This window comes from Cebus imitator, unplaced genomic scaffold (assembly GCF_001604975.1).
Source record: "Cebus imitator isolate Cc_AM_T3 unplaced genomic scaffold, Cebus_imitator-1.0 Scaffold475, whole genome shotgun sequence".
NCBI classification, from domain to species: domain Eukaryota; kingdom Metazoa; phylum Chordata; class Mammalia; order Primates; family Cebidae; genus Cebus; species Cebus imitator.
Genome location: NW_016107790.1, coordinates 2,242,589 through 2,255,218, shown reverse-complemented (window position 1 = coordinate 2,255,218; position 12,630 = coordinate 2,242,589). Strand labels below are relative to the sequence as shown.

At 56.6% G+C, this 12,630-nt stretch overlaps 1 protein-coding gene across 10 annotated transcripts in view; it reads right to left on the bottom strand.

The window, feature by feature from the left end:
* Positions 1–12,630, bottom strand: part of RRBP1 (ribosome binding protein 1) — a 69,263-nt gene that overhangs the window by 15,248 nt on the left and 41,385 nt on the right. For all 10 annotated transcript variants that reach the window (XM_017512693.2, XM_017512686.2, XM_017512689.2 and 7 more), the window contains 4 exons: positions 8,558–8,710; positions 7,481–7,599; positions 5,372–5,525; positions 1,700–1,838 (listed from right to left, as the gene is read on the bottom strand). In XM_017512693.2, the coding sequence (XP_017368182.1) occupies positions 1,700–1,838; positions 5,372–5,525; positions 7,481–7,599; positions 8,558–8,710 (565 nt within the window). The remainder of the gene's footprint in view (positions 1–1,699; positions 1,839–5,371; positions 5,526–7,480; positions 7,600–8,557; positions 8,711–12,630) is intronic.

The window sequence follows — 12,630 nt, the reverse complement described above, 5'->3', positions numbered from 1 at the left end:
AAAAAAAAAAAAAAAAAAAAAGAAAGTGACTAAGTGGACCCCACTGGCCACACCTCCCTCAACTCCCTGACTGGGTGCCCCCCCACACCCAAAACCTTTTCTCAGTGGTTGTCAAGAAAGGCCAGGGGGTGACTTTTCTGCCCTGGGGCCCTTTCTCCCCTTGAGGTGCCCTCCTTCCTAGGTGACACCCTCAGACAGTCCCGTGGGTTTGCCATCCTCGTGCCTCTGAGACTGCACTCTCCTCAACCCCAGGCTCTGCCACCTGCCACTGCTAAATGAAGCTCTACTTAGACAAGGCAAACGCAGCATCCTGACCTCCCAGACTCCTCATCATCCTCCCTCACTCACTGCGGAAGCCCGTGAGGCCACACCAGCCATCTGCCAAGGCGCCCTCACCAGCAGCTCTGCGGCCACCTGGGCCCTGCCCTGTTGCCTGGGGCCTCGACAGCTGCAAGGCCTCAGCCCTGGTCTTCCTGGGCCACTCCTGCCCCTCTGGTCTGTTCTCCACCCAGTGCCAGTGTCCAGAAGCGCATGAGAGGATTTCATTCCCTGTCCCCAGCGCTCTGTCACACTTTCCACAGTGTTCAAGATCCTTAGAGGGAGGGTGACCTGGCCCTGCCCCACACCAGCCTTCTCCCTCCGGCCATGCTTGTTAGCCCATTTCTCACACAGGCCGAGTCAGTTCATCCTCACCGCCGGGCCCTGTGCTGGCCTCCGCATGCACTCCGCTCCTGCCTCAGACAGCCCTCCAGGATCACCCAATCTAAAGCTACACCCAGCTCTCTGGAGCAGGGGCCGGTAAGCTGGGGCTGTGCCTCCCAACCTCCGTTTTTTTAAGTGACAACAATGAAGCTTTCTTTGAACTCAAGCAGGCCCCTCTGTTCACTAGTGTTAATGGGCAATTTTACCCACTGTGGTAGAGACTGGCCAGAAGCATTCACCATCCATCCCTTCACAGAAACAGCTGCTGACCCTGTCCTGAACACAGTCGCTGTGTGAGGGTCCTGTGGTGTAACGCTGTCCTTGCAGGTGACTCTGCTGTGCAGCCCCCAGTCCAGCCCAGCCTGGGCACCCATGGCAGTGCTTGGCCTGGGGAGTAACTTGGGAAGCACCGGTGAGCCAAGGGCCTCGGGCCTCTCACTGGCACCTTTGGCCCCCTTTCTCCAGGGGCTCTTGGCCCCCATCCCTGTCACACTTTCCATGATCAACTGTGGTGCAAGGGAACCACAGGCTTGTAAATCCCGCCTGGCCTCTTGGGTTGACTGAGCTGGGAGAGTAGAAAGGCCCTGAACACATGTTTAGATGAGACGCCTCAGTACCTCCTTGGCTCACCCACAGCCAGTGGGGACCCAGGCTTGGGAAGGAGGTGGTGCCTTCCACCCCCATAGGTCCTGCCCCCCACACCAGGCCCTTACAGGTCTTGCCTCCACTTCTAGGCCCTGTAGGCCCCGCACTCACAGGCTCCACCCCTACATCCCTGGCAGCACCTACAGGTTGGCTGCATCCCCCCACCCACCCCTCACTGGTCCTCTGACCAGGAATAATCCCCTGCTCTTTGACTTTCTGAGGGGCAGTCAGGGGATCTGTGCTGCCCTCACTCCAACAGGTTTAACCTACTTTGGCACTGGCCGTGGGGCTGGGCCGGCAGGCAGACCCTGCACCCTGCACTGACCCTGGGCCCCCCTGCTGCCACCCTCACCGGCCATCTGCTGCTGCTGCTCCTGGGCCTTCTCAGCGTCCGCCCGGAGGCTGGCGTGGCTGTCCTGCGTGCGACACAGCTCCCGGCTGACCTCGTCCAGGCGCTTCTGCAGGGCCTCCTCGCTCTCCCTGTGGGACGCCTGGGGACAGGCGGGGGGGGTGAGGACGTGGAAGGACCAGGCCCTCATCGGCTCTGCGGTGGAGGCGGACAGAGATTTTTACCCCACCAAAGCCCTGTGCAGTCTCTGGTTCATGCGGGAAGGAAATGTATCCTCGAATCTGCAGAGGGTTCACCTCAGCCAGCACCCTTTCAAGGAGAGAACACAGCTGCCATGGACCCACACTCACTTCCCAGTTCTTTTCTGAGTCCCCATTTTTACATTCTCAAGTGATTCATAAAGATGTGCTTACTGCAAGAGTCCAAAGATACCAATTCCGAGTAAACTGGTGACATTTCCCAATGCAGTCCTCAATTCCTCTTCCAGAGGCAGGCAGCTTGGCGGGTCTCCCCGCTGCAGCTCCATGCATCTCTTACAGACAGAAACACACACACACACACACACACACACACACACACACGCATGCACGCACACACACACACACACTGCACCACTGCGATCACGTTCCAGGGTAGTGCTCTTAGTTCTTCAGTTAATATTAGGTTGAACCCCATGAAACTGTCAGTGTTCGACCATTTTTACCTACAAAAATGGCAATTTCACATGGTTCTAAAGTATCTGAGTCATTTCCTCATTCGGGGCAGACAGGTCCACTGCGCCCTTGTTTAGGTGCCACACAGAGCTCTGTTTACCCAGTTACTAGCTCAGTGCCAGGCCGGCTGCTGTCAACTCTGGCAGTCCCAACTGATGCTCCCCAGGACACCCTCGTCCACCTGTAAAGGATTCCCACAAACTCGGTGGAAGTGCTGGCCAAGGCCTCCATTTAACCAGCCCTCTGGAGCTCAGTTCTTCAAAAAGTCGACCACTGATTATTCTCTAACAAGCTTGTCTCAGGGCAGAACCAGGTAGGAGGAGGGGCATCCACAGATGAGCGCTGTTGATGAGGAGGCTCTGCGTTACCCTCATCCGTGCCTTTACCAGGCTGATCCCATCCACATCTGCTCTCATTTTCTTTTAGGGCAATGGCTGCAAGCCCTGGTAACTGCTCAGGTGAGCACCATCCGGGCAGAGGCACAGCTGGAGCCAGCGAAGCCATCGCCAAGGATGCGGCCACCAGGCCGTGGTTCACATGTGCTGTGCAGTGAACGCTGGGGGTGGCTTTAGGATGGGCAGTGCTTTCTGCATTAGAATGTAGCAGGGGATGATTCAGTTCAAGCTCCAAGGGAAGAAAGGAAAGAAAGGAACGCCTACAAGCTGCTCCCAGAACTCACACCTGCTCCTCCTCTGCCAAGTGTCTCGGGCAGGAGCCTGCCTTGCACCCACTGGCTCCAACACCCTCACACCTGTGCCTTGACTGAGACACTTAGGGCAGGGTCATTGCACAACTGTGAGAAAACACTCCAGCTGCTGCTGCTTTTTTTCTTTAAGAAAAGAGACTCCAGCTCAGACTGCAGGGAGACTGACCACACATGTTCCTCTGTTTGTTACCAACATTAGTTAGAACACTGGTTCCAGCGACAAGCAAACAAAAACCCACCCACCTTTAGGAACCCAAAACAAAATCTGTAATGGAATCCATGTGCCTCCATCTTAAGACCTGAGATAACAACTGTCTTTGCCTTGAAGAGAATGTCATTAGCACAACCAATCACGCTGAACAATTTCAGAAGCGGGTCGCCTGGCTGGGCGGGCCAGCTGGGGACTTTTATAAGACCCTCCTAGATTTCTAAAACTCAGTACTTCCAGAGGGGTGTCATCAGCACCCTCAATGGGTACTTTCTTCCAAGCAGGCCCCAAGAGGCTGTCAGGGGAGAGACAAGCCTGGAGCGCTGGCATCAGGGAGATGCCCTGCCCCCTCATTGCACAGGGCCCCCACCCTCATCCCTGCAGAGCTGGCTGGCAGTGAAGGGGCCTCAGTGAAGGAAGGACAGTCACAGTATGGAAAGAGTCCCATTTTCACGTCAGCAAAAAAGAGACACACTTTCTACAACCTCAACCACCAGTCTAACCTGGAGATTTCTTGAATGAAATTTTGCAAAGTTCATGTCCATTAAGCTCTTTTTCTGCAAGGCATTGATCTAAGTCCTAGGCACTCTGTGGGAAACAGCATGTCCCACAGTCACCCTGCAGGACAGCTCCTATTGTCCTGCCCATAGTATAGATGGGGAAACTGAGGCTCCGAAATAACCTGCTAGGAGGTGGCAGAGCCAGGACCTGAACCTGGCAGCTGGCACCAAGGGCTTCACTGTCAACCAGAGAAGGGACAGGCACAGAATCTTTGGTGTCGGGCTGCAGAGCAGAGAATCCTGTGCCCAGCCCCAGGCTGTGGACAAGCGCCCTGAGGCTGGAGAGGGCAGGAGAAACTGGGAGGCTGTGGGCCCTGGCTGGATCCTTCACAGCATGACACGTGATGGTGACACACCGAGCACAGGTCCATGCCCAGACGGGCCACAACCATCCGGGAGCCTTTAAAACTTAACCATAGGCAGGCCTACCCTACAGCTTCTCATCTTCTCACTGTTCTGGGTGGGTCTGGTTTACATGGCCATCAGAAAGCACCAAATGATCCAACTCAATTCCACCCCAATTCAAACTCTGTTTCTTTGTCCACGTTCTCTTTTAGTCCTTGTACACATTCAAATATCGCTCTTAGAATTTCCTGTCTGTTCTAGTTCCTTCCAAGAGGCAGCACTAATGCCCCCACACACTACAGCCTGGTTTCAATGGTGGGGCAGAAAAAATGCGCAAAGCCCCTGGGGTCACTGGGGTCTCATTATCCTGGAAAGTTAAGCCCAAAGTGGGCGTGACCTCAAGGTGCCTCATGCCTAGGGTAACAGCCCTACTCGGGGTCCACCTGCCCAACATGGGCTAGGTGGGAAGTCATCAGGCAAGGCCTCTGGGCTGGGAAAACAAGCTACATGCTGCCCAGTGCTCTCTGGGGACAGGAGGACAATCTTCCTCCCTCTGAAGGAGAACAGGCACCCTCCTGGGAAAACAGGCCTCAGGCCACACCCAGAGCTGAGAAAGAAGAAATCCCACCTGGCCTTGAAGGCAGAGGCTGCAGCCACAGCCTGCGGGCTCAGCTGGCTTCTCCAGAGCTGCAGGACCACAGTGGGGGCAAGTATGGGAAGAAAAACACGGCTCCAGAGTGAGACTGGGGGTTCAAATCCTGCCTCTGCCATGTCCTGGCTGTGTGAACTTAAGATAGGTGCTGAACTTCTCCGTGTCTCAAACTCCCTTATGGGTAAAAACGCAGATGCTAGCAGTGCCTACCTCACAGAGTTACAAGGAGAAATGGCTGAGTTAATACTTGTAAAATGCTCAGAACAGCGCTTAGCGCACAGAAAGCACCCACTTGATGCCAGCTATCGCTACTACCAACAAGACCAAATGAGGAGTTCAAGCCTCAGCCCTGCAGGACACTGCCATCTGTCCCAGTCGAGGCTAGAGGTGGGTGCCCAGTGTGGCAGGGCCAGCCTGGGCCCAACCTCGCTATGCAGACAGGCTTGCTGGGCTGTGAACGGGGCATTGAGGTGGCCACCACCCTGACTCACCTGCAGCTGCAGGACCTGCTTCTCAAAGGCAGCTGCCTTGGCTTCCAGAGCTTTCCGCTGCTGCTCATCTTGCCGCGCAGCCTCCGACTTCTCCACCAGCTCTTTGCTGACCTTGCTGAGTTCCTGCCGGAGCTTGGCCAGCTCTGTGTTCTGCCTGCAAGACAGTCACCAGCCCGACTGACGGCAAGCAGAGGGTGATCAGATCGGCGGTCCGAGCCTTCCCCCCAGGACTCCAGCCCTCTTGTAAATAGTTACCCAAGTCTTGAAGCCATTACCAAAGACACTTTTGCATTATCAGCTGTGGGGTTTTGGCATCTGTTTTGTTAAGGACATTGTTTTACCCACATAGTGCATGAACTAGAGACAGCATAGAGCAAATGTGCACTAAAGTATCGAGGGAAGCCCCTCCCAGAAACAGCCAGAAATTCACAGAAAAAGGCAACACACTGTTCTGGGTGCAAACCAGGCCTGAGATGAAGATCCACCCACTTTGAGCCCCTACAGGCCCGCAGGCAGCAGCCCAGAGTCCGCGAGGCCCCTCACTGGCCAACTGGACCAGGGCCAGGCTGGGGAGGCTGCCCGAAGCCAGAGCCTGAGGTGCTTACAAAACAAACCCTTCGGACTGCACTTCAAAAGCTGGGTCTCAGGAGCTGGGAGGAATGTTCCAGAGTTACAGGAGACTTGAAGGAAAAGGAGGCAGCTGGAGGCCTGCCTTTCCAGTGTGAGGCGTGTGATCAGGATGCCACTCCCTCACTAGCAGATGCTGCCTCAAGGCCAAGGACTGAGTGTCCAGCCAAGGGACACCACCAGACAAGACTGTCCCAAACCCTGGGACGCAGCACCAGGCTAGACGGAGCTGGGACATCTGGCTGAGGCTAGCTTCGCTCTGCTGCCTGGCGGGTGGTGGTCCCACCTCTCTGACTCAGGGGCTGCCTCAACTGTACTGGGGAGGCTGCACCACAGCGCGCTGCGGGGCCATCAGTTCTATGCTTCACATGGCCAGGATTCAAGCGACCTGGGAGGGTGGTGGGAGGCCGGGTGGTGCCCTCGAGATGGACTAGAAGCTCTGAAGTGGGCCTGGGAAAACACATCCCACTGCTGAGAGCCACCCACCAGCCAGACCTTCTGGACTAGCAGGGCCACTGCCTTAGCATGACAAGTCTCCTGGCTTCAGAGACTTCCCCAGTAAGGGGGCCACAGCAGACCCTATAACACCAGAGCGTTTCTCAGTCCCCCCATTTGCCTTCTGCTGTGGCTTCTGAGGAAACGGCAGCCACAAACCTCCAAGCAGCCAATGGGTCAGGAAAGGGAAGATGTGTGCACACGCATACCAGAGGGAGCCATAGCCAAAACAGACACACGGCCCAGCTCCCCTCCCCGTCCCGCTCCCCTCCCCGTCCCGCTCCCCTCCCCGTCCCGCTCCCATGCTGGGCTTCCCCCAACCCAACTCCCAGCACAAGGACTGAGAGTGCCAGTGCGCTCTGATGTTAGCCTTTCTCTTGCTGAGAGCAGAGGCTCTGGGGTAACACAGAGTTCTGCCAAGTCCCTGCAGGACACTTCAGGCCCAGAGAAGGCAAAGTAATGCTCAGGCCCAGGACTACCAAAGACACCCCAGTGGGTTTCTTGAGGGCCACTGCTGAGGGTGGAATGCTCCAATCAGGAAGCGGAAGTGCGCTTCCTGTACGTCACCCCAGAGGGAAAGTGCATGCTCCGGCCCCCTCACTGTGGGCTCCAGTGCTTCGGCGACTCAGAGACAACACTGAGATGAGAGCCCCGCGAGGCGGGTGGGGCCTGTGTGCTGGAAACTCTTCCTGGCACCAGCGCATCTGAGGCAAGAGTGCTGCAGGGCAGGAGGCCATGCTCCAGGGCAGTCGAGGCCCACCTCCGGCCACCGCAGGAACGCTGGGCCACCTTTTGGAAGACTCAGACAGGGGATGGAGGGCTGGAGTGGCTCCGCGTGGGGAGAAAGTGGAGCTGCACAGGCAGCCCCTGGCACACATGGAGGGCCCGTGCCTGGCTCTCACGCCAGCTGCCCCGGCCACAGGCTTGCGCAGCCTTCCTGGCTCCAGGGCCCTTGGGGAGGTGCCGAGGGGGGAATGCTCAGCTTACTTGCTCTCCACCTGGCTCGTGGCCTGGTTCAAGGCATCCCGAAGGATGGAGTTCTCCTGCTGCAGGCGGGCCAGCTGCGTGTTGGGGCCGTTCTCCAGCTGCTCCTGAAGGGTCCGGATCTGGAAAGTCACGGGTGAGGGCATCAGAGGCAGCTTGGCCTCACACATAAAACTGAGTTCCGAGTCGGGGTTAGCAAGGACACAGCCCACAAGAGAAAACCCCCAGAAGCCTCCGCCTTTTCCACATGGAAGTTGAGAGAATATAACAAGAGGCCTGAAAATTGCAAGGCTCCAGCATCAGGGGCTTGAGGCCAAGCATGATCCCCACCCCCCACCTCCGCCCATACCCAGCGACACGCCTCTCTCCCTCCTCACTGCTCCTGGCCTGCCCAAGTCTGAACACTCAGCCCAGAGTCTCTGACAGGCTCCATGAACATCTGCCCCCAAGGTCACATGCTTGACTGTTCAAGACAAAGCACATGGCCACAGCCTCTGACCCCCAGGGAAGCCTAGTTTCCTGCCCTCTGACCTCCGGCACCTCCTGAGGCAGGGAGGAGGCTGCAGTCCCCTATGAGCAGGGTGCAGGTTTCAGAAGGCAGGGATCAGCCTCTGACTACAGGGCCAGTCTAGGCAGTGGCCCAGTGCTGGCCTGGAGCCCCACACTGGAGCTGTGCAATTTTCAGGCCTCCGGTATTATGGGATCCTCCCAACCATGTGGAAAGAAGACAGAGCCAGCATTTCTCCAGGTTCCTGTGAAGGGTGAGAACTTGACCCTCAGACCCCCAGGAGGCAGGGAAAGGGCTGGTCATTCGATGCTAGGTTCTTTTGAAAAGCACTCTTTAAAATGTATTTCATACTTCCCTGGCTATTAACAGGATACACACACAGTGGGCTGCCAGATACTGTCTGGCCAAACACAACCGCCCCTGGACCCCTAACTCCGACCAGACCTTGCAGGCCCCTGTGGGCATCCTCAACCCCCTCCTCATGTCTTGCCCTTTGGGCCTTTCTGGCTTCCTCCATCCTGGACTGGGACTGGGCCCTGTCCCCTCCCGTGCCCCCGCCAGCCACTGCTCACCTTGCCCTGCAGCTGCTGCACCTCCTTCACGTGCTCCCGGTAGCTGGCCTGCATCCGCGCCTGCACGGCCGTGATCTCCTGTTCCCGGGCCACCAGCTGCTTTTTCACCTTGGCCTCCCCGGCTGCCGCTTTGGCCTTTTCCGCTGCCATCTCCTGGGGGCAAAGTAGCAGAGAGAGGGGCCAGTGAGGCTTGCAGGAGCAGGAGCCTATCAGAAGGGACCAAGAGTATCACCCGGGCTGGGAGGCTTGACAGCAGAGCACAGACCCCTCCTGCTAGCCGAGTTCTCGGACAAACCCAAGCCAGCAGCAGCGGGAGCACGGACAGACAACAAGGGATCCCTGGAAACCCTGCTGGCCCCAGCTGGTTGTGGGCTCAGTGTCAGGCCTTGGCCACAGCAGAGGTGGCAGACGCGGCAGGAATTGCAGAGACATGCAGTGCTGTCCCTGGCTCTCCAGGGCACTGGCTCGGCCCTGCTGTGACACCACCACCCTGGCTTGACTCAGTCACTAACATCCAGGCCCCTCAGGCGCCTACCCTACTCAAGTGCCTTTGCCAGGATAGAAAGGCAGCGACCCCTGATGGCTAGGGTGGGGACGGGGCCGGCTGCCTGTCCCGCCATGGCTGGGGGTAGGGCATGGGTTTCCACAGGCAGTTGCTCTGTCCTCCACCCACAGCAGCTCCGGTCAGTGCCAGATGCCCACAGTTGAACATGGATGCCAAGTCTGGAGGCCTGGCATCTCAGGCAGGGACACAGCAGGATGGGAAAGCTGGCCACGGTGTCGGCCAGAAGCCACAGGGAGGCAGGGTGACAATTCAGGGAAGGTTTACATCATGAGCCCCTGGGGTGGGGGTGTCCCCGTCTAGCAGGCCTGGACAGACCAGCCCCGATGTGGTGTGAATACATATCATGAACATAGCAGCCCTGGGTGACAGTGTCCCATGAGAGTTGAGGCTGCTCCATCCTGGGCAGTGGGCCAGAAGTGAGGAAATCCACCCCCTCCCTAGACCAGGGCTGCCAGGGAGGCCTGTCCCGAAGGCCAGAGTGTCCCTCTTGCTTGAGATAGGAGAGAACCCTGAGAAGCCACTGGGTGCCAACTGTCTGTGCTCCTGGCACTCTCTGGGACCTCCTGGGACCCTTGGCCTCACTTTTCAAAGACAGTCATGTTTTTGGCTGTGCCCGGGGTGAGAGGCACACAGGAGCCTGCAGGTCCACTTCACTGATTAGCTACAGAAGTTGGAGGGGGCAGGAGGAGCTGACACTGTGCCCAAGCAATGTCCCATTTAATTCTCTCTGTAAGATGAGGATGACAATCCCCATCCAAGCTGAGGTCACACAGCCTTGGAAAGGACACACTTGTCCAAGGCTGAGGATCCACTCCCGCCTCTTAGGAGGCAAGGGTAGGGCCAGAACCTAGGACTCTACAAACCCAAGGGGTTCCCAGAAAGGGGAGGAATGAGGTCGCCTGCTCCTCTGTGTGGGCTGGGAAGCCTCTGGGGGAAGGGAGGACAGCTCAGCGGTGATTCCAGGACCCCTCCGTGCTTCCTCCCCTAACACACGCGGCCCCACTGGCCCATTGCTGGCAGATGGGTCTGGTGGGGATGGCTGGAAGCCTCCAAACACCGGCAGGGCAGGAGGCCACTCTATTTGCTGGGTTTCCCACACAACAGTCCTTCCAAGAAGATGGTCCAGCCTTGCAAAGAAGAAACCAAAGCTCAAAGAGGCCAGGCATTCCCACAGCCCCATGGATGGCAGATTGGGGGACCACACTTGGGTCGTCCTCAGCCCACCTCTGCCACCTGCAGATATCCTTCCCAGCCCTAGGCAGGCCTCGTGCAGTGCCAGGGGTCCACCCGGCTCAGGGTCTGCAGACCCCTGTCTCCTCGGGGTCAGGGTCCCAAGGCTACTGGAATTCAATGGGATTTTCCTCCTCCTTTGCTTCCGGGCTTTTTAAAGGGCAGAGAAAAGTCAAATCATCCTAGGTGCAGCTGTTTAGCTCCCTGTGGTTTCTTTTACTTCAAAGAGCTCAGAGTCCCAAGATTTCTTCTGCTTGTCAAATTCTTAATTCAGTTGCAAGAATCATATTTATTTTCTTGAAAAGCATTCCCGATAGTGCTGGGGGGTTCCGGTGCACAAGAAGAGAAAGTTTGGCACCATCACTAGCACTGGCTCAGAAGTGACTCTGTCCCTTCTTTCTTCCGGGCGCTGTTCCCCAGGAGTAGTGGGGCCCTTCATGGTGTAAGCTTCGAGGACGGGGGAGAGCCCTCCAACCTGCTTCCCCAGCCAAGCAAGGAAGCAGCCTCCACCAAGAAGGCCTGGTAACGAACTCCTCCCATGCCCCCACCCCCAGGTCACCCTCTGAGGGTCCCAGGGGACATTGGGGCTCCTTAGCTGCATTCTGATTCACAGCCCCATCTCCTTCTGGGTCCTAAAACCAGAACACGGGACCAAGCCCAAGATGGGCCAGTCCGAGGCGTGGCTTCAGGACAGAGGTTCTGGTGCCCAGGAAGATGACAGCTGGAATGTTTTTCCAAAAAGTTGTGCCTTCTTGGCTACATCACTGGAGCTCTCAACCCGGATTCCTCAACCCCCCACCCAAAGATTCTCACATAGCCAGGACAGAGTTCTCAGGGGCGACTGAGCCCATCAACCCCTGCATACAGTGCCTGGACTGGTCCTTGAACCCAGTTCTGCTGGGACTTCACACATTTGGGAGGCCTGGAGACAGCAGATGATCCAAACATTCTTTCTCAGTGTGTCCAGATCATGCTTTCAGCATCAGACCCCAAGAAACAGAATTAAGGAAAACCCTTTTCAACTGTAAAAACTTCTTTACAAGGACCAAGGAAACATGTCAAAGGAACTAGAAAAAGAAAACGTCAGTTCTATCCATCTCCCCAGCTCCTGTGGGGGATTAAGGTAAGAGGAACTGCCAGACTCCCAGGAATTTACTGTCTTGTAACATTTCCCTCAGCAGTGCTGGGCATTGCTGTAAGAATGAGGTAAATAAGCCGGGCTCGATGGCTCATGCCTGTAATCCCAGCACTTTGGGAGGCAAGGCAGGGAGATCACCTGAGGCCTAGAATTTGAGACCAGCCTGACCAGACAGGAGAAACCCCCGTCTCTACTAAAAAAAAAAAAAATTAGCCAGGCATAGTGGCATATGCCTGTAATCCCAGCTACTCGGGAGACTGAGACAGGAGAATCACTTGAACCTGGGAGGCAGCGGTTACGGTGAGCTGAGATTGCACCACTGCACTCCAGCCTGGGTGACAAGAGCGAAAGTCCATTGAAAGAAAGAAAGAAAATAAAAGAAAAAGGAAAAGAAAATAAAGAGAGAGAGGAAGGAAGGAAGGAAGAAGAAAAAAGAAAAAGAGAGAGAGAGAGGTAAACACATCAGCTCTCCTCACCTCAGGACCCTCAACGGAGAGCATGAGCACAGGGAAGAAAAACAGCCAAAAGCATCGACTACAAACATTTAACTATTTACAAGAGGAAGACAGAAAACACTCAGGAATGCTTCCAGACTTCCCCTCAGCTGCGAGGTGGCCTCGGCCCTCAGTGGCCACTTGCTCACTGGCAGCCTGCTAGGCTGAGCCAGGCAAGGCCGCCAGAGCGCATCTGCCCTGCCAGGCGCGAGGTCTGACAGGAGCCAGACGCAGTTAGGTGATGCCTAACTGTACCGATGACCTCTGTGCAGAACAGGACCACGGGAGGTCCAGAAGGTTCCTGAGGGAGGTAGACCAAATTGAGTCTTCCAGAGTAAGAAGAAAATGTCCAGACATCCAGGCAGGGAAGGGATTAGAGGCCAAGGGAAGAGCAAGAGGAAAGCCCCAGAGGTGGCAAGAAAGGATGCGGGGTGTCTGGGCACAGACAGGGAAAAGGAAGATGGTGGGGGGCTGAGCTGGGGCTCAGGGGGCAGCTTAGGTCTGAAGATTAGGGGCTACTGGCAGAGCTTGAAGGGGGTGCTCACAGATCAGCATTTGGGAACCCAAGAGGACCTCCTCAGGCTTAGGGAGGAGGGTGTGGGTGGGTGGGAGGCCACGCACTGTTAACCTTCTCCTCACCTGAAAG